Below are 19,506 nucleotides of genomic sequence, written 5' to 3'. Positions count from 1 at the left end.
TATGGTACAGATTCACCCGGGACGTACTGACGAGCCGAAATCGAAGCACGGTTTTGAAGTGTGTTGATGGGCGGCTGAGTCGGGGCTGGGAACGGAGCTGCAGACACTTGACTGACGAGGAGAAAGAACAAGGACGTGACGAATAGCAGAGAAGTGAGCATTGGATAGGGGGAGCGGGGGAACCGAAGAGAAAAGGAAACGAAGGGAAATTCCGCGAGGGAAGCTAGGGTGAGATCGTGAGGATGAGGTCGTGAATGGGTCGTTAGTGGGTCGTAAAGAGTCGTTGGACCGAGAGCGGAGTGTTCAATAGGTAGCAGTGTGCGAAGCAGAAGCAGAGATTGACCTTTTGAATTTCGAGGTGTGAGCGGGAAAGAGGGTACGAGCGCGATCGGAGAGTGAGTGGTACGACTCAAGCGCCGAGCTAGCAGTATGATTTGTGTGCGATCAGACGAAGGTAAGGCGCAGACAGTCGAGTACCGAAGCGAGCGAAGCCCAGCAACAGGATCGAGGAACAGTCGCTGGCAAAAAGACTCGGAGGGATTTTTGGAGCATACCAGGTGGCCGTATAGGAAGGATTCAATCTTGTACTCACAGGTACACTTCAGGCTGAATTTTCGGTGCGAGCAGGTTGGTGGGAGACAAGGAGAACTTTTTGTGTTCGTCTCTTTCCTTCGTTCTCTTCACTTCCTGTCCTCTTTTCCGTTCTTCGATTCATCCACCAGCTTCCCAATCATCTCAAACCTTCTCCCGACCATTGATAACGCGGCCACCTGGTGCCAGGCCGTTCGCCCGGTGTTGATCTTTTACGACTTTTTTTCGAACCTCATCGCAACGAACCTCAACAGCTTCGCCTGCCAGTCATACTTCATTTGCTCGCTCACGCCCTACTTCAGCACTCGACCAGCTTTCCGGTCGCTCGCCCTCGCTGTAAGCCTCTGTTCCACTTTCCTCCTGCCTCCTCTCCCCGACAATCGCCCTCGCCTGCGTGTTACCTTCTACGCCGCAATGATGAAAACCCACCTAGAGATAGGGACATCGCGACAAGACTTCTTCAACCATACCAAACGCTTACTGGGAAGTTGCGGGTTGAAGAGTCGCCAAACGTGACGATTTATACAGCTACGATAGTAATTGAGTGGAGACACGTAGAAGGAACACACGCAGAGGACGGTTTTGGGGAGAAGGTGGAAAACAGAACTTTGACGGCGAAAAAACGAGGATTTACTGAGCTGACTCTCTTTCGTTTCGTTTCCTCCTTCTTCATAGGTCTCTCCCCTCACCTTCAATCGTTTTCAAAGTGCTTCCGACGCATCTGTGTAGCTTCAACGATGATCTCCATGTTGCAATCCGTTGTCTTACTCTCAATTATACGATGGAATTTTCGAGAACGACCTGTTATTCGTTCCTTCGAATCCGCACGATCACCGCGCTCCCTTTCTCCTCCGAACAGTCTCGAGTAGGCGGAGTAAGACACGCTGCGCTCTGACTCGCGAGAGAATCCCTAGCTGAGCTCAGACTTGGTTTGAACTCTCGTTTCAGGATCACTTCCTTCGGGCTCTCGGACGTACGTTCTCTCGTTCCTGGGACGTTCCCCTACGCTATTTGTAGAAGCTACCTCGGGGTCAACGGGATCGCGGAAGGAAACGGGAATCCCGACTCTTTCGCGAACCACGGCGAACTTTGCTGTTCGAGTTCAGATAGTGTTCAGGCTATGTATTGTACTAGTTCTTACGATCTTATACGATTAGGGTAATTTTTTGAGTTCACAAGCCGCAGCGCGAAAACAACAGTCTACGCAACCAAAACCTCGCGAGTCGCTCGGTTCTCTCGCTCTCACTTCTCTTCTCGACTTCGCGCCATACCTCCCGAATACACCTCATCGGACCAGCCCACGCCTCAAGACACTAGACAGAAGCTGCTTATTCGATCTTTAAGGTTCTTTCAACATCAACCTTGGTTCCCTCGTCTCGGGATGCCAGTCCGACCACGTACTGCCCCTTCGGGGTCCTCTACCCCTGGTCAGAACCTCGCTCCCGACCTATTCGTCCTGGTCCGACCTCCGCCCGGGTCTCACAACCATCCACTGAACTTGCAGATCCAATTACTCGTTCCTTCGATCTCTCGGCAGCAACCAACAGGGGAGAACCTGAGCGTACCGGGAGGGAGAAGGAGTGGAGAGTACAGTGGGAGTTCCTCTAGAGCTGGATCGTTTGGGGAAGGAGGAGGAGCGGGAAGAGCAGGTTCCGCTCAGAGTCTCAATGGGAGTGGTTCGATCGGACCTCCTGGGGCTGGTGGAAGTGCAGTCAGTTTCGATGCGATTGCAGGAGCATCAGTCAGTAGATCCGGGAGTCGTTCGAGCGATACTCACGATCAAACACTCGCTCAAGAAGGAGGAGGAGCAGGTTCAAGCGGAGCAGGAGGAGAGTCGTTGAGGAGAACGAATTCGAGAGGTTCGACGAGGAGTAGAGGAAGTACGAACAGTGTTTCGACGACGGCTTCGGGAACGCCGTCGAGAAGGAGGGTCACGCCGTTGTTGAATCTCAATTTTCATTCAGTTTTACCGACGGTTGTGACGGACGCCGGTACGCTTGTCCCATCTCTTCAGCCACGGTTGACGCCGTGCTAATAGAGCCTTCATGTTGTACAGGCACGGATCAACGAGTCGCGAAGTTCTTGAAACGAGGAATCGAAATGAGTAATCTCGCAATCATTGACCCGATCGACCTCTCCCAACCTCCTCCTCCGACTTCTTCGACGGCCATCACTCCTCAGAACTCTCCACCTCGAGCTACTGCTCCTCCTACAGTCGCTTCAGCTTCAAATTCAGCGTCGACTCCGACGAATAACCTGTTCTCGAAATTCAAACGATTCACTCTCGGTTCTTCTCCCAAAGCCCCAACGTCACAGCAACAACAACAACAATCGTTACCTTCTTCTACCTCGGCTTCGTCCTTCTCGTTATTCTCTCGTTCAACCTCTACTTCCTCGAATCTCTCCGCTTCTTCTCCGACTTCAACGAAATTCCTCCCCTCTCTCGTCAGTTCCGAAGGTACTCCCACCCCACGTACTGTACCACTCCTACGAACCGGTTCCGACGATGCTACAAATATTCAATCCCCCGTTTCTGCGACTTCACCTCCTCCGAAAAGTCCCTCTTCAAACTCTACCGGAACCTTGCACTCCTCGACTCCGGCAGTAGGATACGCGTTCGTCGTGAGGAAATGGCTACGAGACGATCTCGTGCAAGTGAGTGAAGCGGGAGGGTTGCCGAGTCCGAACACGACGGTTCGACTCGAATGGGTTCGAGCGTCAGATCAAGAGTACAGAAGAATGGGCAAGAAGACTCGAAGTAGAAGTAGAAGTGTCAGTCAGAGTCGAACGGCAGGGATGAGTCGATCTCCTTCGTCGTCGGGAGGGAGCGATTCGATCGGGATCAGTGCGAGTAGGAGAAGTTCAGAAATCGTCGAAGGAATCATTCCTCAAGTCGTTCCCGAGGACGAGGAGTTACAGACTGGGATGAGTACTTCACCGAATGCGATGGAAGATGAGGAGGGACGGGAAGAATCGGAAGATGAAGGGGAATCGAGTGATCCGGAAGATTCAGAACGTCCTTTCATCTGTACCCTCTTGTATCCCTCTTCGTCCTCCTCTTCCTCTCGTTCCGATGCAACTGCATCATCTCCACCGTCTTCTTCTTCGATGTCGCCCTCTCCCTCTCTACGTCGTCTCCAACTCGCAACTCTCCGACCCGCACCTCATCACCCCAAACTGATCTCCACTCTCTTACTCCCTCCCACACTGCCCTCCATCCCACTCGGTTCTTTCTCCCCCGATCAAGGACTTCAAGGCGGAGTCCTATCAAACGAAACTCTTCGGGATCTTGTTCACGTAACATCGATGTTTATCTCGATCAGAGAGGGTCTAGGCGGATTGGGGAAAGAGAATCAGACTTCGTATTTGACGAGCGGGTTGGGGTTGACCAAGGTTGGGAGTGGGAAAGTTGGGAGAACGTTGAGGGGACTTAAGAGATGATTCGACGTTCGCCAAATTCCGACTTTTCAGCTTAGATCCTTCTTTCTCGTTTTCAACGCTCGCTTACCGACTTCACGCTCAGAACATCCTCTTACTATCCCTCTCGCAACTTCCGCCTCGTCTTTCTCCTACTACGGCCTCGAAACGGATCGCAATTCTCTTTCTTCTAATGATTACCCCTCCTCTCGCTCGCTCTATCATTCTCTTCTCGCCTCTCGTTCTTCCTTTGTTCATTGCACCTATCGCTCGCTACCTTATCGTTCTCCCCCTACCCTTCTTTTACAGCTGTTTCACGATACCCTCGTTCTTTCCTTATTCTCTTCGTTTTTACTTATTCCCCTCGTTACTTCTCTCCTCCCGGAATTACGAAACAGGTTTTCTTACTGCTCCCTAAACTCGCCGCTCTCCGAACGGTCCGAGAGTGCATGACGAAAGAGAGAGAGAGAAAGAAGCAGAGTTGTTACAAGATGCGTGCGAAGATTTTACGAGCTAAAGCAGACGACGAGAGGTGGAAGAAAATATATGCTAAAGCGAGGTGAGATCGAGTGAGAGAGACTCAACAAAGAAGTAGGAGACTATTGGGCGAAGTCGAGAAGAGATTATGTGGAGAAGAGAGAGACAATGCGAAGAAACGAATAAAGCCTCATGTTTGGTGTGTGATGTGATCCAGGAAAGAGAGAGAGAGAGAGACTAGTGCGTTATATATATAGAGAAGGAAGAGTGTGATGTGTTTCCGGTTCAACGACGAGGTTGAGTTTGAAGTCCGGCAGAATGAGCTTCTCGTAATTCATGAATCCATCTCGATGCTTGACCTGACGGTTCGTAATACTTGTGATTTCGTTGGGACTGTTACTCACGAACAAGTCAGCTTGGCTATCACTCACCTTGGAAGGAAGAGTGAGAAGCAGAACTGACTGTTTTCACGACGAATCCTTTTCCCTCCGTTCCCAACTCCTCCACCGCGATAAACGCGCTCACTCCCTCCCTTCTCACTCCCCCTCTCAGAGCACTTCCCAAGAACACTTCGTTCTTGATCGAGATCTTCTTCGGAGTCTCCTTGATGCACAATAGTCGAGGATAGTCGGTGAGAATGAGAGTTCGTTCTTTCGTTCCTGCTGGTAGAGGGGCCGATGCGATAGTTGGAGGGACGGGACCTCCCGAGGAGGAATGACCAGTTGCGGTAGAAGCGTTCGAGACAGATGCGGCCGAAGTGATCAAATTGAGAGGGTTGAGAGACGAGGGAACTTTTGAGGGGAACTTGATTTTCGATGATCTTAGGAGGGCGGAACGAGCTGCTGCAGCGGAAGAAGGTCGTTGGAGGACGGGAGAAGTGAGGAGGATCATCTCGGAGGGTAAGAGGACGTTTGACCATTTCCCCACTCCGAATTCTCTTCCAGAGGGTAAATCTCGAGCACTCGCACTCGTCGGACTCGAGCAAGTTTCGTCGTGATCGTCGTCTTCTTCTTGATCGTCATCGGAAACGCTAGCTTGGGCTCCATCCTCCCATCCGTCTGCGGCTTCTTCTCCTGTTCCGATCGAGGAGGCAGCTCCCGAACGAGTTCCTCCGAGATCTAGGACGAATTCGCCGCGGTGTACCGGAATCGGTTGAGAGAGTCCCGTTCGAATCTGAGGAGGCGAGATCGTCCATATCCGGGAGAAATCGATAGGTCGATCCAAGGGATGTTCGGGTACTGGTATTCTCGGAGAATCAGCAGCTGGAGATTGCGACGGGATCGAAGGAGGAGCTGAATCGGGATTGATAGGAAGAGACGCGGGAGATCCATTCGGGACTTCGATTCTGTCGCGAATCGGTAGTGGAAGATTATCGTTCGTGTTGATCGGGAGAGATGGTCGGAGTTGCTCTTCGTCTTCCTCCGAGTCGGATTCGTCGAATGCAGATTCGGGTAACGCGGACGAGGAAGCAGGTTTCGAGGTCATCAAGGGGAAAGCACCGGAAGGGTTCGTGAGGTGAGAAGTGAAGAAGGGGTGGGATTTGATCGCTTCGATCCCGTTGCCGTTCTTAGGATCTCCTCCTAGTCGTTTCAGAGGGTCGACGACCTATCAAGGCGAGCGCGGGTCAGTCGTGAGCCCAATAGAAAAGGTGAGCGGCAGACTCACGAGAAGTTTCTCGACGAGATCCTTCGCTTCCGGCGGGAACCCGAGAGGAAACTCGTATTCGAGATTCATGATCTTCTGAAACATGAGATATTCCGTTCTTGCCTGAAACGGTGGTCTTCCCGCGAGCATCTGGAACAAAATACATCCCAACGCCCAAAAATCCGACCTGTACATCGCGCCAACCTCTATCAGCCACGGGAACGGAAGCAGCAGATTAGGGGAGGAGGGAGCATACGAGAACGAGGATTCTCTTCCCTCGGTTAAAACTTCTGGTGAAACGTATTCTGGAGTACCGACGAACGACCTGGTTCTCGGTCTACCGCTCGGATCTGTACGTCGTTGGCATCCCAATACTACACTGTCAGCTTGACACCCGAGAGAGTGAAAGGACGACAACGCACCTTCGGAAGGACGACCATCGACGAGTTCTTCCTTTTTCAGCAGTTTCGCAGTACCGAAATCTGTGATCTTGATTCTCATGTCCTCCGCGAACAGCACACTGTACGCATTGTTCATCGATTCAGCTTGAGGTCTCGCTGGAGCGGACAAAGAAGAAAAGAGAGGGAAGACGAACTTTTCAGGTTTGAGATCTCGGTGAATAACTCCTTTACCGTGCATGAACCCGACGGCGGAAAGGATCTGAGCGGCATAATACCGTGCTGAACGAAGGTCGAATGAGCCGTACTGTTCTCCATCAAGATGCGACAAAGTCAGCTTTTCGCGAGAAAAAAAGATTGCAGTTCTGCTTTGACGGCGCACCTCTTTGATCCACTTTAGTAGTTCTCCGTTCGGTGCTAATTCGAGCACATAATCTGTCATACGACCGGCTTCACTCAGTATCTGACGGAAGAGCATGACTAAGATGAAGGGCGAACGTACAGAGTGACCATTCATCCTGAAACGTCCAGTACAGTCTCACGACTCCCGGATGACCGTCCAGTTGTTTGAGAGTATCTCGTTCGATGAGAACATATTTCGTCTTCTTTTCTCGTTTGATGTGTTCTTTATCGAGGACTTTGAGCGCGTAGGAACGATAAGGTGGATGAACGGTTCGAACTAGTGTCACCTGAGCATCCCTTTCGCTTCTCAGTTGCTGACCTGGAACACTGAGGGAGAGAAGGTAACGCACAGTAGAGTATGAACCTTCGCCCAGAACTTCCCCAAATTCGAAATCTTCAACTGTTCGTTTACTCCCTACAACTCCCATCGAATTTGGGATCATCATGTTGACCCCACCTCCACCACTCGTTCCACTTGTCGTGCTCCCGTTCGCAGAAGTAACCGTCACATTCGAAGTCGTACTCGTTTCTCTAGGTCTCGTTCCGTTGTTCCCTCCTTCGTCTAACCTCAAATTCGCGACAGTTAATCTCCCTCCCTCTGTACCAGTCGGTGAAATCGATGTTCGAACGGGTGAAACCGTCGAATTCCTCCCTCCGCGAGAACTCGTACTTTCGACTCGTTCTCTCCCTCTCGTACTCGTGCTCGATTCCCCTCGATCCCTGATCGTCCAGTTTCCCGGAGAGCTAACCACTCTCCTCCCTCTTCTGATTCGACTACCTTCGTTATCTGACCCGTTACTACTATTCGCGCTCGTCCCTTCTTCGACCGGAGAACACGCCGAACCGTACGAATGGCTCTGTCTGAACTGGGGCATCGGCGGAGCTGGTAGAGGGCTCGAAGCATCGTCATCATCGTTGTTGTCGTTATCTAGTGGTCTAGGAGAATTCGGTGCAAAGATTTTCGGAGGAGAAGTTTGATTTTGAGTTTGCTGCTGAGAGGGCAGAGTAGCTGTCGGAGGTGGCATCGTCGTTGTTGGCGAACCTAGACCGTACGCTCCAATTGCGGATAATCCTCGAGTGACGATCCGAGGTACGACAGGTCCTCGTTGAGGTTTCTTGATCGGGACCGCTTGGACCGAATTCGTACTTCTACAACTTGAAGCCCTACTAACTCCTGTGATTGAACTTGCCGAACTCGTTGTCGAGGCAAACGAGACGACGCTCTGATTCGAGTAGAGAGGGGGAGGGGAGGAAGTGGTCGAAGGGGAAGAGATTGGTGTGAGAGGTTGCAAGGGTTGAACGACGGTAGAAGAGGCGAGATGATGTGCCATTTGAGGGTAGGGGTGGTTCGAGAACGAGGATTGAGTCATCGGGGAAGGAGCGAGAGGAGGAGAAGTCGCAGAGGAGGAAGAGGCGGACGAGGAAGAAGAAGCCGTCGTTTGAAGGGAAGGGGCAGAGGCCGTCCGGGCTTGGAGCGAAGATCTTCCGGTTTGTGGTCGACGTGGTGATGAACTCGAGGAGGAAGAGAAGAATGTCGTTCCGGCGATAGAAGCCGACATCGTTTAGAAAAATTGATCGAGCGAGAAAAGCCGAAAGTCGAAGAAGAGGGAGAACAACGCGAGGTGTAAGGAGATGTTGCGAGTCGAGTCGAATCAAAGCGAGAGGTTAGGAGGTAGCGAGTAGTTGCGAGGTTCTGATCGTTGAACAAAAAAGTCGCGAGCGAGCGATAGTCGATAACTCGATAGCGAAAGACGAGTCGATTCGGCCTATTCCCTGTGTCGCTCTTCTTCGCTTTGCTCTGAAGGTGATCTCGTTGCTCTACGACTTGAATCTACGGACAGCGAGACAGGGAGAGAAGCGATGATTTAGTCAGCCCATCTGATCTCTCGTTCATCGATCAACTTCTTGAGTGGATCACGTTGCGTCTGCCCTGCTCTCCCGTACTGTTATCCACTCCTGTTCAGTAAAACCTTATCCAGACGAGAACGAGAGCTTGATCGAACCGAGTCGGATCTCCCTTTTTTGTCCTCTGTCCCCTTCCCGATCGCGTTTCTCCCCTCGTGAACTCGAACAGAAGGACTCACGTTCTGTGTATTCTCACCGACTACGAGTTGCCCAGTACGCCGTTTGTTGGTCGTCGAACGTTCCTCCCCTTTTTGAATCGAATCACGAAACAATCAACAAAATCCTCAAGACGATCGAACCGGCCCCTGTTTGGATCGAAAGGCGTGGTAAGGTCGAAGTGGATGGGATTGCTGCGTTCAACTAGAATGCATTGGCGAGAGAAAGGGATGAGTGAGTGGGAGTTCGAAAGAGTCTCGAAGAGTCGAACGAATGTTCGAGCCGAAAAGTGGAGGAAGTCGAGGCTCGACCTTTTCGCAGCATGTTGTGTGTAAGCGGAGGGTTTGAATATGATTACAGTTTATGCGACCAAAATATGCCGGCAAGGGTATTTGAAAAGCGAGCGGAAATGAGCTCGAAAAAGCAAAATGAAGATTTCGCAACCTCGTTGCGAATAGATCGCGCATGGCAGCAATCACGCTCTGATGCGGGACGGAATCGTCGGTCTACGACGACGCGCTGGCTGAGTGAAATCAATCAGAGGGCACTGACTCCCGAAACGAGGGGAGAGAATCGACAAAGGAAATGTCCATTTTCCAGCGAGCCTACGAGCGTTCTTCCCGAGGTGTTACGATCAACGTTCAAGTTTATGTGAGAGAAGCGAGACAGAGAATGCTATATGCGAGGTGCAAGTGTCGTGCAAGTGTCGTGCAAAGGAGAAACAGAGAGGGGAGGAAGAGAAAGGGAAATAGCTACAAACGATGCTCAAGATGCTTTCACAGAAAGACTAAAGACAGAAAAACGTATATACAAAGACAGCGATACTTTCCTACCTACCTCGGACTCAATTCCTTCGAGGGAGAGTCCAGCTCTTTCCGCGTTGCGTTCAGAGGTTAATCGATTCGCGTTTCCTCAATTCTTCGTGCGAGGTCGCTCGTTTCGTAGGTCTGATCAAGTTCGGGTCTACCCAGCCTCCGTCGAGGGTTCCAATGGTGTAACCACCTGGGTTTACCTATGTCGCAGCCAGAGTCAGTCACAATACGAAGTGGTGAGAAAAAGGGATTGAAATTTACGATCGCTCGAGTGGTTTTGACGAGAGTGTGGACGGATCCTTGTCGATCTGTCGAAGTTGAGAACTCCTCCGCGCCTCCTGATCCGGAGCCGGTCGTGGTAGGGATGGGAAGGGAAGTGATAGTCGAAGATGGGGATTCAGGTTCTTCTTTTTGAGCTTCAGCTTGAGTGGCGGGGTCCTCGAAATCGAGTCCACGACGATGAAGGAGGTGGTAGTCCACTTCAGAGAAGTCAAACGCCTCCGATGTCGTGGACGGAGCTTCGACGACCTCTTCCTCAGAGGAAGGTGAAGGAGTGGGAGTCGGTTGAGGGAGAGATGTAGTCGAGACCCTTGACCAAGAGTCAGAGGTCGACGTCGCGGAAGGTAGAGAAGAAGGTTGGAGATTGCTCGAAGTAGCAGAAGCGTTGGGAATGGTCGAAGCTGAACGAGTCGAGGATGTCGGTTCGGCACTCGGGATCGTGGTCGTAGGTCCAGCGTCGCTTGTCGTGGACGAGACGGGGACGTAACCCGTCAAGGTACCGATCGTGTAACCGCCTACAGTCAGATAGGGAGTTCAGGTCAGAATCTTGTGAAATGTGCGAGGAGAAAGGAAAAGTTGGAATTTACCTGGATTAACCTATTTTCGTGCGTCGTGAAACGAATCAGCGCTCGCGCAGGACTCGTAGCTGATGAGAATTGACGACTCACGATAGGTCTTGTCGTAAACACGAAAGTTTGAGTACTTCCATCCCTCAACGTACTCGTACTGTAGCCATCTCCCTCTCCCGCTACCTCCGTTCGCTTGTTCCACCACTTCCAACTGCCCTTCTCCGTCACTGTAACGTATTCCGTGACAGTCTTGACTCCTCGATGACCGGCTTGTTGAGGTTTGACGAGTTCCGCTAATCCGTCTCCGATGAATGCGCCACTGAGGAGGCAGATAGAGCAAGTGAAGACTAGGAGGACGGTGTAGAGGAGCGTCTTGAGGAGAATTCGCAGCGGCGAAGTGGACTTTGGCGAAGGATGTTCAACGAGTTGTTCAGCCGTCTCGGCACTCGCCAGGTCCTGAGATCGTAGCGGAGGTTTCTCCTGAGGAATCGATTCGTAGGCTGGAGGCGACATGGTAGATGAAGAGAGAGGAGAAAGCGAAGAAGGGGACGCGGCAAAGCTCTTTTTCGTCGCGCTCCTTTCGCATCGCATCGCCTCGCAACGGAAATTTAGTTGATTTCATTCGCAGTGAAACGTCAGTATGCTACAGTAACTCTCTTTGCGTGTGTGGACGCGAAATTTCAAAACGCACAGTCGCAGAAGACCTGCAGCGTAGAGACTCGCGAAGTTTCGCAAGCAGCTGAGTCCAACTGTGACGGACCTCGACTGAAGCAAGGCCGACCAACCTTGGTACACGCTTAGGATTCATGGATAGCTGACCTGGCCGAACAAGGCAAGCTGGCCTCAAGGCGAGCGAGTGTAGAGCGTTGAAGAAAAAGGAAACTCGGAATCCGAAAGCGACGAGGGCTGTCTCGAGAGCCTGGCTCCGGACGTTCACGAGGCGTTCGAGACGACACGAGTGTAGCGCTCGCTGACAGAGGAGATGTACGGTCGACTGGGGCAGGGCGAGGTGGCTAGAGGAACGAAAGTTGTGCATCTCACATAGAGGGTGCAAATCTGATTCCCATCTCTCGGCTCGGAGTTCAGGCTGACGATAGAATGCCGTGTACATTTTCAGGACAAGGTGACGGACGTAGGCCAGAACAGCTAGCTGTAGGCGAAAGTTGATGAGGTCGAAATAGCGAAAAAGTCGAGAGTAAAGCGAAGACCTATCGAATCAGGCAATGTATGCGTCAGTTCACCCGTTCTCCACTGTCCACTCGGCTCATTGTCCAGCAGGATAATCGAGAGGGAGTCGAAGGAGGAATCAGGGATTAAAATTATCGATCACTGACTTGTACTCCGAGTCCAAGCCCGGCGAAGGGGGACTCTTGCTATCAAAAGCAGGAGTACAGTCCAGCTCTTCACTCACTCCAAGAAAGGAAGAGGAGAGGAGCGGATTCAGGCGCAAATTATAAAAAAGCATCACATTCAAGGGGGAAGGAGAGAAGAGGGGAGGGGAGGTACAGAGAAGGGTGCTCACAGATCAAGAGCAGCGCAGTGTTTCGTTGGCGAGCGAGTCGAGTATGGGTTGAATATCGAAGAGAGAAGTCGGGAGAAGAGAGAGGAAGACAGAGAGTCCGAGACGACGGGTTGTCAATTTCGAGCAGAGTATCTCGGTGAAGGATGTCAAGTATCACGAGCAATACGATGCACTGGCTGAGTTTGGCCGCGAGTGATGCGAAAATGAAGCGGAAATAGCAGTCTTCAAGCGAGAGAATGCAAAACTTGCTTCGCAATGGACGCTCGCCTTCGCTTGACAGTCAGTCAGTGGTTGTCTCGACCATCTAGCACGAAGAGAGAGCTGACGAGGGGACCGTCACATTACGTAAGCTCCCGAAAGAGAGTGCTCAACTCAATCTCCCCCTCTCCCTTCTCTCCAACCTTCCCTCTCTTCCTCCAATTCCATCCACGCCATCGCGACCGATATCCAAAAGCTCGGCTCGTATCCAGATTCATCGATTAGTTCGGTCGATACCGTGAGAGTCCCTTTCGAGGGCGAAGGGAACAATCTGCACGACGAGCGAAAACCAAAGACTCAGTTAGTGTTCGACGAGAAGCGAGAGAGGAGACAACGTACGTTGGTGGATCTTCTTCGAAATACATGAGAACTCGCTCCTTGCTTTCTGCCTGCGATGGTGGTGCCGTCTCGCTCGATTCGTTGTTCTTCGTCCAGACGCAACTCCATTGCTTCCCTTCTTCCACAAGCAAGCTTCTCACTCGATTCAACACCCGACGACCGAGACTCGTAGGATTTGTTCGTTGTAGCTGTTCGAGGAGAGCGGGTGGCAGGAAAGGTCGCAATCGAAAGGTCGCGAGCTGATTCTGATCGAGGTTCGGCAGGGAGGAAACATCGGATGTAGGAGATGTCGGCTCAGAAAGAGGGTATCTCGGGTCGATGGTCGATGTTGTTGAAGAAGTGGACTCGTGAGAAAGGGAGGGAGCCATATCGAGTCGATAACTGCTCGATTTCGGTCGCGATTTCTTCTTTTGCGTTGAGGAGTGACTCGCTTGAGTCGGAGTGAAGGGATTTTCTTCTCCCTCATCCTGGAGTGACGTAGTCGATATGGCGGCGAGATTCAGAGCTGCGGGTCGAGGAGATCTTCCTTTCGTCTCCCTCGTGGGGATTGTGAGTTTGAATTCCAGAGTATTCGAGTCCTCATCCTCCTTCTTGCTTTTCTTGCTGGTGGCTTCGTCAGAGTCGATGAGTGGAATGTATTGATTGTCGGGGAAGTTAGGGGAGCGCAGGACGAGGTAACGAGGCCAGGGAGGAGAAGATTTCGACGTTGACCTAGAGACGGCTTGTCGTGGTCGATGCAGAGTGAAACGAGGCGAGTGAAGCGAGTCCTATCGAGGGTGTAAGGGTAACGTCATCAAATCAGTCCGTCGGGTATCGCGAGGTCGAGAATAGGCAAGAGGAAAGCTCGGATTGAGGGAAAACGAAAAGTCGAAGGAGAAATTGAATCGAAAGGTAGAGCTCACGAGAATGGTGGATACGATCTCATCTTCAGTCAGTGAGCGAGTCTACGGCACAATTGGACCACTTTAGCTCAAGCAACCGCGTAAGAGAGGCCTTCGCAGAGAAGCGACTCACTTTTGACCAGATTAACCTTCCATTCGATGGATCCTTGATGGTCACTACCTCCTCACCGTCCAGGTAGTCACTCCTGTAGCATTCACAAGACTGTCCGTGTCAGCTTGAAGGGTAGACGAGGGGGAGAGACGTGTGGGGCGAAATAGGAGCTGGAACTCGCGTTTCGAGGCGGTATGAGCGCATGGGCATCTCTGTGGGACAGTTCTAGTGGTCCAGAGCTGGTAGCAGGTCGAGTAAGATGGAAGGGGGAGCCTAAAAGTCATTCAACTCTTCCTCCATCTCTTTCCCTCCCTCTCTTCACCTCCGACTTTCGAGAGCGACAGACGACCCTCGATCACGACTGCAACGATCCTGAATCAGTATCCGACACGTCTAGAGCGTCTTCAAACCCCCTCCCGCTCGCTCCCTCTCCTCCCGGTTCGCCTTCCTCTTCGTCTCTCCATCTTCTTTTGCAGGCCATCACGATTCGAGACAGTCTGAAAACCCGACAGTACCTCACTCGGCGTCCATCAGCTCGGCTATGCGACAGCTCTCTTCAGTCGGTTCCTCAAGATTTCGGAACCTCGCCTGCCTGACCCTCCAGATAATATGAGCAGATTCTAGCATACGAATACCGACAGCAGTCTGGGCCAGTCAATTGGTGGCGGTCAGGGAGAACACGGGGAGAACGACGAAGGTTTGGCGAAGGCCGGTTTCGCAAGTTTGAACGACGGAAGCTGTTCTCTATGGGTCGAGCTTTCTCCGCCTCTCGAGAACGTGAGTCGTTGAGTGCGGTAAACACGGGGCCAACCTTTATCGAGCTAAGAACAGCGAGGGATTGAACAAGTCTGATTGCTATTCCAAAGGTAGCGTCGGGATTGAAATCTGTCGAGGTTCCCTGGCAATTCAGACCATCTTAGAGTCTCAATTGCTCGAGGAATGGTCGACAGGTCTGATCCCGATTCTACCTATGGTTTAGCGGTCAAATCTCAATCTTCGCATCTCTCGCTTCCCCGGAGGTTCTCCCTGACTGCCCCTTCTCGGCTCCATTTGACCTCTATTGACACATTCCGCTCTATTCTGGAAGCCATAGGAAGGCAATAATAGAGAGAACCGTGTTTCGTTTCGCCCAAACTCTGGATTCGCTCCGAATTCTTCCCTGTGGCTTCGACATCGCGCGCCGCGCACGCCAGCTGGTCTTACCTCCGACTAGCACTCTATCTCTCTCGCTCAGACGCCATTCAGAGTCTGCTCGTAGGAGGCAAACCCGTCAATATAAGTCTCGCTTCGTTTTACTCGAGCTTCCAGTGCTAACCCCTCGCTCCTGCTCAGCTAAGCTATCTCCACCTTCCTCTTGATACTTTGTACCCGCTACGAGCTTCCAACCGAATCTGAGCACCGTAATCGCAGTCGACAAGCTCAAGGACTCGATTACGTTTTCATTCATTCTTTTTCGTCCTTGCTCCTTGAGCGTACGAATTGTCCCTGTCCGCTTCCTACGCCACTGAACCTCACCCTTGACTTTCGTAGTAGCTCTCTTGCTACAAGGACCTCTTGCAACGAGGCAAGGTTCTGAACGATCCAGGGTTTTGCGGAAGGAAAACTGAGGCAATCCCGGCTTCTGGACGCCGTCTACCTCTTTCAATGACTCCTGACACGGTAAGTCTACTGTGACGAGCCCCGCTCAGTGGATGGCTCTGACGAAGAGCAGAGCTTTGACTTTCGCAAGCAAAACCAATCAGGCGAGTTTGAATCGTAAATTGTTCGAATAGTTCGGTTCACTTCGAGCGCACTTCAGCTATCTTACTCGTGAATGTGAACTGCTTGAAAGAGAGGTTGCGACGAGTTGCGAAACCTCCGTCGCCGACGCCCGAAGCCAAAGTGAAACTTCGCGATCATCGAGGCCTTGAGGTGAACGCATCCGACGATCGAAACTCGCGTTTTCGCTTTCTCTCCTTCACTCTCCCTCAGTGCTCTACAAAGATGGCATCTTACGCATCAGCAACCGCAGCATGGACACCACCTCAACTCGAAGCTCACCCAGATACTTCCCTCCTCACGACTTCCCAAGATTCTTCGGCCGATGCGACTGGAATCCACTCGACCAAGAACGCGCTTGAATACACGCCTCCTCTGACACCTCCTCTCGCTCCTGAACAAGATAAAGATGAACCCAGCAAAGAGCAGGAGAAGGAGAGCAAGGAAGAGGAGAAGGAGATTCCCGGTTCAAACTTTGACCATGTTATCCCTGGGGTCGAGGTGATGGAAACTCGTCAACTACCTGACGATCTAGAAACGAAGATCGCGAAACCCTGTACGTTTCCTCTCCCTTTCCTCCTCCCCCACTTCTCCCTCCTTTCTCTTGCGAATCTGTCGACTGATCCCCGCTTTGCGCTCGCAATGATCAGACATGGCACGAGCGAACATTGCTGCCTCCGTCGAAGAACCGAACGGAACCCTGAAAGGAGATTGGGCCAAAAAACACAAACATCAATCAGTTTTAGCTCAACACGTCGATTTCTTCTTGAGACCCGAAGCGGAAGGGATGTTGTGGCCCTTTGATACATGGAGAGGGTTCAGGAGAATGGGATACTCGTTCTTTTGGTGTTGTTTTGCCATGACGTGAGACGATTTCACGCTTCAAGACGAGGCTCAGCAAAACTGACTTCGTGCTCGTGATCTTCGGTCCCACAGGGTCATTCACGTCTTCTTCACCTGGTTCACATCGTCGAACAAGATCTTGTTCGATCCTCTGTTCCGAGTAAACACGAATAACGGTCACCGAGCGAAACACGGTTCAGATACTGGTGTCATTGACACGGAGGTAAGCTCCCAGTCTCTTCCTCGATCCGGCTCCTTCTCCGAGCTGACGCGGTTATTTTGTGTAGGGTCGATTCGTACCAGCCAAGTTTGAGGAAATCTTTGCGAAATTCGACACGGATAACAAAGGCGGATTAACGTTTACTGAAGGAGTGAAAATGGTTCACGCCCTCCGAACAGCTTGTGATCCTATCGGTACGTTCTATTCCACTACTTGCCTCAACGCAAGAGGCAGAGAACTGACTCAGCTTTGAATTCTCTCGCAGGTTGGGGAGCAGCGATTTTCGAATGGGCGAGTACATACCTCCTCGTTTGGCCCCAAGACGGTATCGTCGACAAAGAATCTATTCGTTGTGTGTTTGACGTACGTTCCCTTCTCCCTCACTTCTCCTCCTCGCTTTCGACGCTGACTGTGGGACTGCGAGAACAGGGATCGATCTTCTATGTTGTCGCAAGGCTAGAACGTCACCGAGCGAAGCAGCATGCATTGAAGAGAAAACAAATGACGTGGGGACAATGGGTCGTCGATTCGATCCCTGGTCCTTGGAGGGTTTTCACGAGAGGGTGGAAGAAAGAGAACAAGGCCGGTAACACCGAGATGATCTGGAAGTTCGATTAAGCCTGGGTTGATCAGTAGTAGGACAGTGCTGAAAGAGGACGAGGAGGAGAAACGAAGAGGATCTTAGCTTTGTTCAGTTGCTGTTATCAGATATCTTTCGCAAATTATCTTATTCCCCCTTTTGTGTATGTTTCGTCGCAAAGTTTAGCAGAAAAAGAAGTAATTTTATCTAGCAAGTTGTTTCGCCTGCCAGGGTATAAGACTCGAGCGAACAAGTCCGGCAGCACGAAGGAGAGTTGAGAACTACAGATTATTTCGCTTTTTCAGAGGAGGTATCGAGTACAAATAGCGATGGACCGGGAAAGAATCAACGATAGAGAGAATAGTAAGAAGAGAAGTGAACGAGCGAAGGGCGAAGATAGAAAGTTGCGAAAAACTTGTGGTGAAAACGAACCGGAAGAGTCCATATCGAGTAAAGTAGTTTACTTCCTCTGTCTCCTCCTCCTCGCTTCCGCGACTCTCCTATCCCTCTCACTCAACTGCGCCTCCGTACTCGGTCCAACGAGTACTCCACCTTTCTTCGCCTCATTCTTTCCTTGTTCCCACATCTCCTCTCCGATCGTCTCGACTCCCCTCAAATACCTCGGACCCTTGACCGTCTTCCTCGGGGTATAGACTTCTGCCTGACGGTTCAAGTTCGCAGGGTTCCATTTCTCCTTCTCTGCTCGTTGTCTCTCTGTCGTTTCCTTCGTTTCTTCCCATTTCTCTTGCATTCCTACTTGCATGTTCTTGAACGCTTCGGTGAAAGAAGGTTCGGGCACGTAGTTGGCGTCTCCAGGTTGGGGCTTGGGAGGAGGAGTAGGGATAGAGAGGAGGGAACGGATCGAAGGGAGTTTGAGAACCGAGGCTTGGAAGAGAGAAAGGAAATTGTTCGTAGTCCAGTAGAGGAGGAGGGCCTAAACGAACGAGATACGTCAGTTTCACCGCCTATAGACTACTTCTCTGAGCGAAGAAAACGTACAGCAGGGAAGTAGGCAACCATGGGAAGAGCGAGGACGAGAGCGATACGGAAAATCATCTTCATGTTTTTCGTAGTCGAAGTTTGAACTTGAGTCGTCGAATCAACTCCAGTCTATTAACAACTGAGTCAGTCAAGGCGCTCTACAGAGAGAGAGCGTGACTTACCTCTAGCGTAGCGAGAGTGAGACCAGTCGAAGCAACGGGTAAGATCCAGTAAGGATCCGCCTTTGTCAAATCCTGTACCCATCCGAATCCCTCCAACTGCATACTCTCGAGTCCCGCACCACTCAATCCCCTAATCGCGAAGAACATCGTCATGAAAACCGTTGCCTGAGCAAGGGGGAATACGAGGTTCTTGATCGGGTTGACATTGTTATCTCTCATCAATTGTTGAGTTTCCATTTGAGCCGCTTGCATTCCCGTTTGATCACCTCGAGCTTTCGCAGCTTTCAACTTCTCCATCCCTTTCAACATCTGAGGTTGAATGATCGCGAGTCGAGCGGCATTCGATTGAGCACGGATTTGGAAGGGAAGTAAAGCGAATCGGAGGACGAGAGTAACGACGGGGATCAAGAGGAACCAGGCGAGACCGGGAGATCCGAGGAGAGGGAAGGATTCGTGCAGGTGGAGGAAGAGGGATTGAAGTCGCATAATCGGATGAGGTCCGAATGAACCGGAGAGAGCGGAAATGTCGAGTGAACCGGTGTTGATGCCATCGTAAACGTGTTGTGTGAGAGTCTCTGTCGTAGAAGAAGGTTCGACGACTGCTGCTGTCGGTGTAGGGGTAGGAGGAAGGGAGGAAGGAGGGGGAGGAGGAGGAGCGATGGAAGATTCGGTAGGTTGACTGGCGAGAGTTTCGAATTCATTCGCGGCTGTTGAAGCCGTTTCTTCCTTCTTCACTGGTGTTGCTGGCGTGAGAGTATTCCATGAGATGCTCGGTAACCAAGAGAGCGAACGAGGAGAGGTCGAGAAAGTTCTCCTGATCGAGGGGGAAGGTCGAGCTGCCAAGGCGAGAAGCGGTGATTGACATGCTGTTCTATACAGAGCCGGGTTCGACCTAGAGGGAACATAGGTCAGCTAGGAAGATCGCGGGACTTTCAGAAAAAAGATGAACGAGACTCACGGCGAGAGGAGCGCCCTCAGAGCATTCCGAGGTACTACACCAGCCATGACTGACTATTCCTAAACGTGTCCCGGGAGTCCCTGGTCGATGTTTGAGGTGAAAGTCGGAATTCGAGATGGAAAAGGACGAGATCGTTTCGCTCCACCTTTTGATCCCGATCCCTTCCCCAAACTCGATCAATACACCTACGAACCGTTCAATACAAAGCTCATCTCTATCCGG

The 19,506-nt window shown here is 51.5% G+C and overlaps 6 protein-coding genes across 6 annotated transcripts; 2 read left to right on the top strand and 4 right to left on the bottom strand.

The window, feature by feature from the left end:
- Positions 1-1,972: 1,972 nt before the first annotated feature.
- On the top strand, positions 1,973-4,032 carry JCM6883_002676 (uncharacterized protein; the record flags this gene model as incomplete). The annotated part of the gene is made up of 2 exons (XM_076631448.1): positions 1,973-2,582; positions 2,648-4,032. The coding sequence occupies 2 exons, from the start codon at positions 1,973-1,975 to the stop codon at positions 4,030-4,032; spliced, it is 1,995 nt and encodes a 664-aa protein (XP_076488509.1).
- Positions 4,033-4,770: 738 nt separating this feature from the next.
- On the bottom strand, positions 4,771-8,488 carry JCM6883_002675 (PDK1 family serine/threonine-protein kinase; the record flags this gene model as incomplete). The annotated part of the gene is made up of 9 exons (XM_076631447.1): positions 4,771-4,878; positions 4,948-6,090; positions 6,151-6,316; positions 6,386-6,479; positions 6,552-6,649; positions 6,725-6,834; positions 6,910-6,962; positions 7,030-7,216; positions 7,280-8,488. 9 exons carry the CDS (start codon positions 8,486-8,488, stop codon positions 4,771-4,773), a joined length of 3,168 nt encoding a protein of 1,055 aa, XP_076488508.1.
- A 1,388-nt stretch (positions 8,489-9,876) lies between these two features.
- JCM6883_002674 (uncharacterized protein) lies at positions 9,877-11,163 on the bottom strand (the record flags this gene model as incomplete). The annotated part of the gene is made up of 4 exons (XM_076631446.1): positions 9,877-10,002; positions 10,064-10,596; positions 10,669-10,678; positions 10,750-11,163. 4 exons carry the CDS (start codon positions 11,161-11,163, stop codon positions 9,877-9,879), a joined length of 1,083 nt encoding a protein of 360 aa, XP_076488507.1.
- Positions 11,164-12,544: 1,381 nt separating this feature from the next.
- Positions 12,545-13,972, bottom strand: JCM6883_002673 (uncharacterized protein; the record flags this gene model as incomplete). The annotated part of the gene is made up of 5 exons (XM_076631445.1): positions 12,545-12,701; positions 12,770-13,536; positions 13,672-13,713; positions 13,784-13,856; positions 13,914-13,972. 5 exons carry the CDS (start codon positions 13,970-13,972, stop codon positions 12,545-12,547), a joined length of 1,098 nt encoding a protein of 365 aa, XP_076488506.1.
- Positions 13,973-15,745: 1,773 nt separating this feature from the next.
- JCM6883_002672 (caleosin family protein) lies at positions 15,746-17,201 on the top strand (the record flags this gene model as incomplete). Its single annotated transcript, XM_076631444.1, has 6 exons — positions 15,746-16,076; positions 16,171-16,384; positions 16,457-16,586; positions 16,651-16,777; positions 16,849-16,946; positions 17,013-17,201. The coding sequence occupies 6 exons, from the start codon at positions 15,746-15,748 to the stop codon at positions 17,199-17,201; spliced, it is 1,089 nt and encodes a 362-aa protein (XP_076488505.1).
- A 422-nt stretch (positions 17,202-17,623) lies between these two features.
- Positions 17,624-19,331, bottom strand: OXA1 (membrane insertase OXA1; the record flags this gene model as incomplete). The annotated part of the gene is made up of 4 exons (XM_076631443.1): positions 17,624-18,097; positions 18,163-18,273; positions 18,327-19,218; positions 19,285-19,331. The coding sequence occupies 4 exons, from the start codon at positions 19,329-19,331 to the stop codon at positions 17,624-17,626; spliced, it is 1,524 nt and encodes a 507-aa protein (XP_076488504.1).
- Between the last annotated feature and the right edge of the window lie 175 nt (positions 19,332-19,506).

The sequence above is a fragment of the Sporobolomyces salmoneus genome (assembly GCF_050403485.1).
Source record: "Sporobolomyces salmoneus JCM6883 DNA, S_salmoneus_JCM6883_v1_ctg17, whole genome shotgun sequence".
Lineage (NCBI taxonomy): Eukaryota > Fungi > Basidiomycota > Microbotryomycetes > Sporidiobolales > Sporidiobolaceae > Sporobolomyces > Sporobolomyces salmoneus.
The sequence above is the reverse complement of the archived record's forward strand: the minus strand, read 5'-3'. Positions and strand labels throughout refer to the sequence as shown.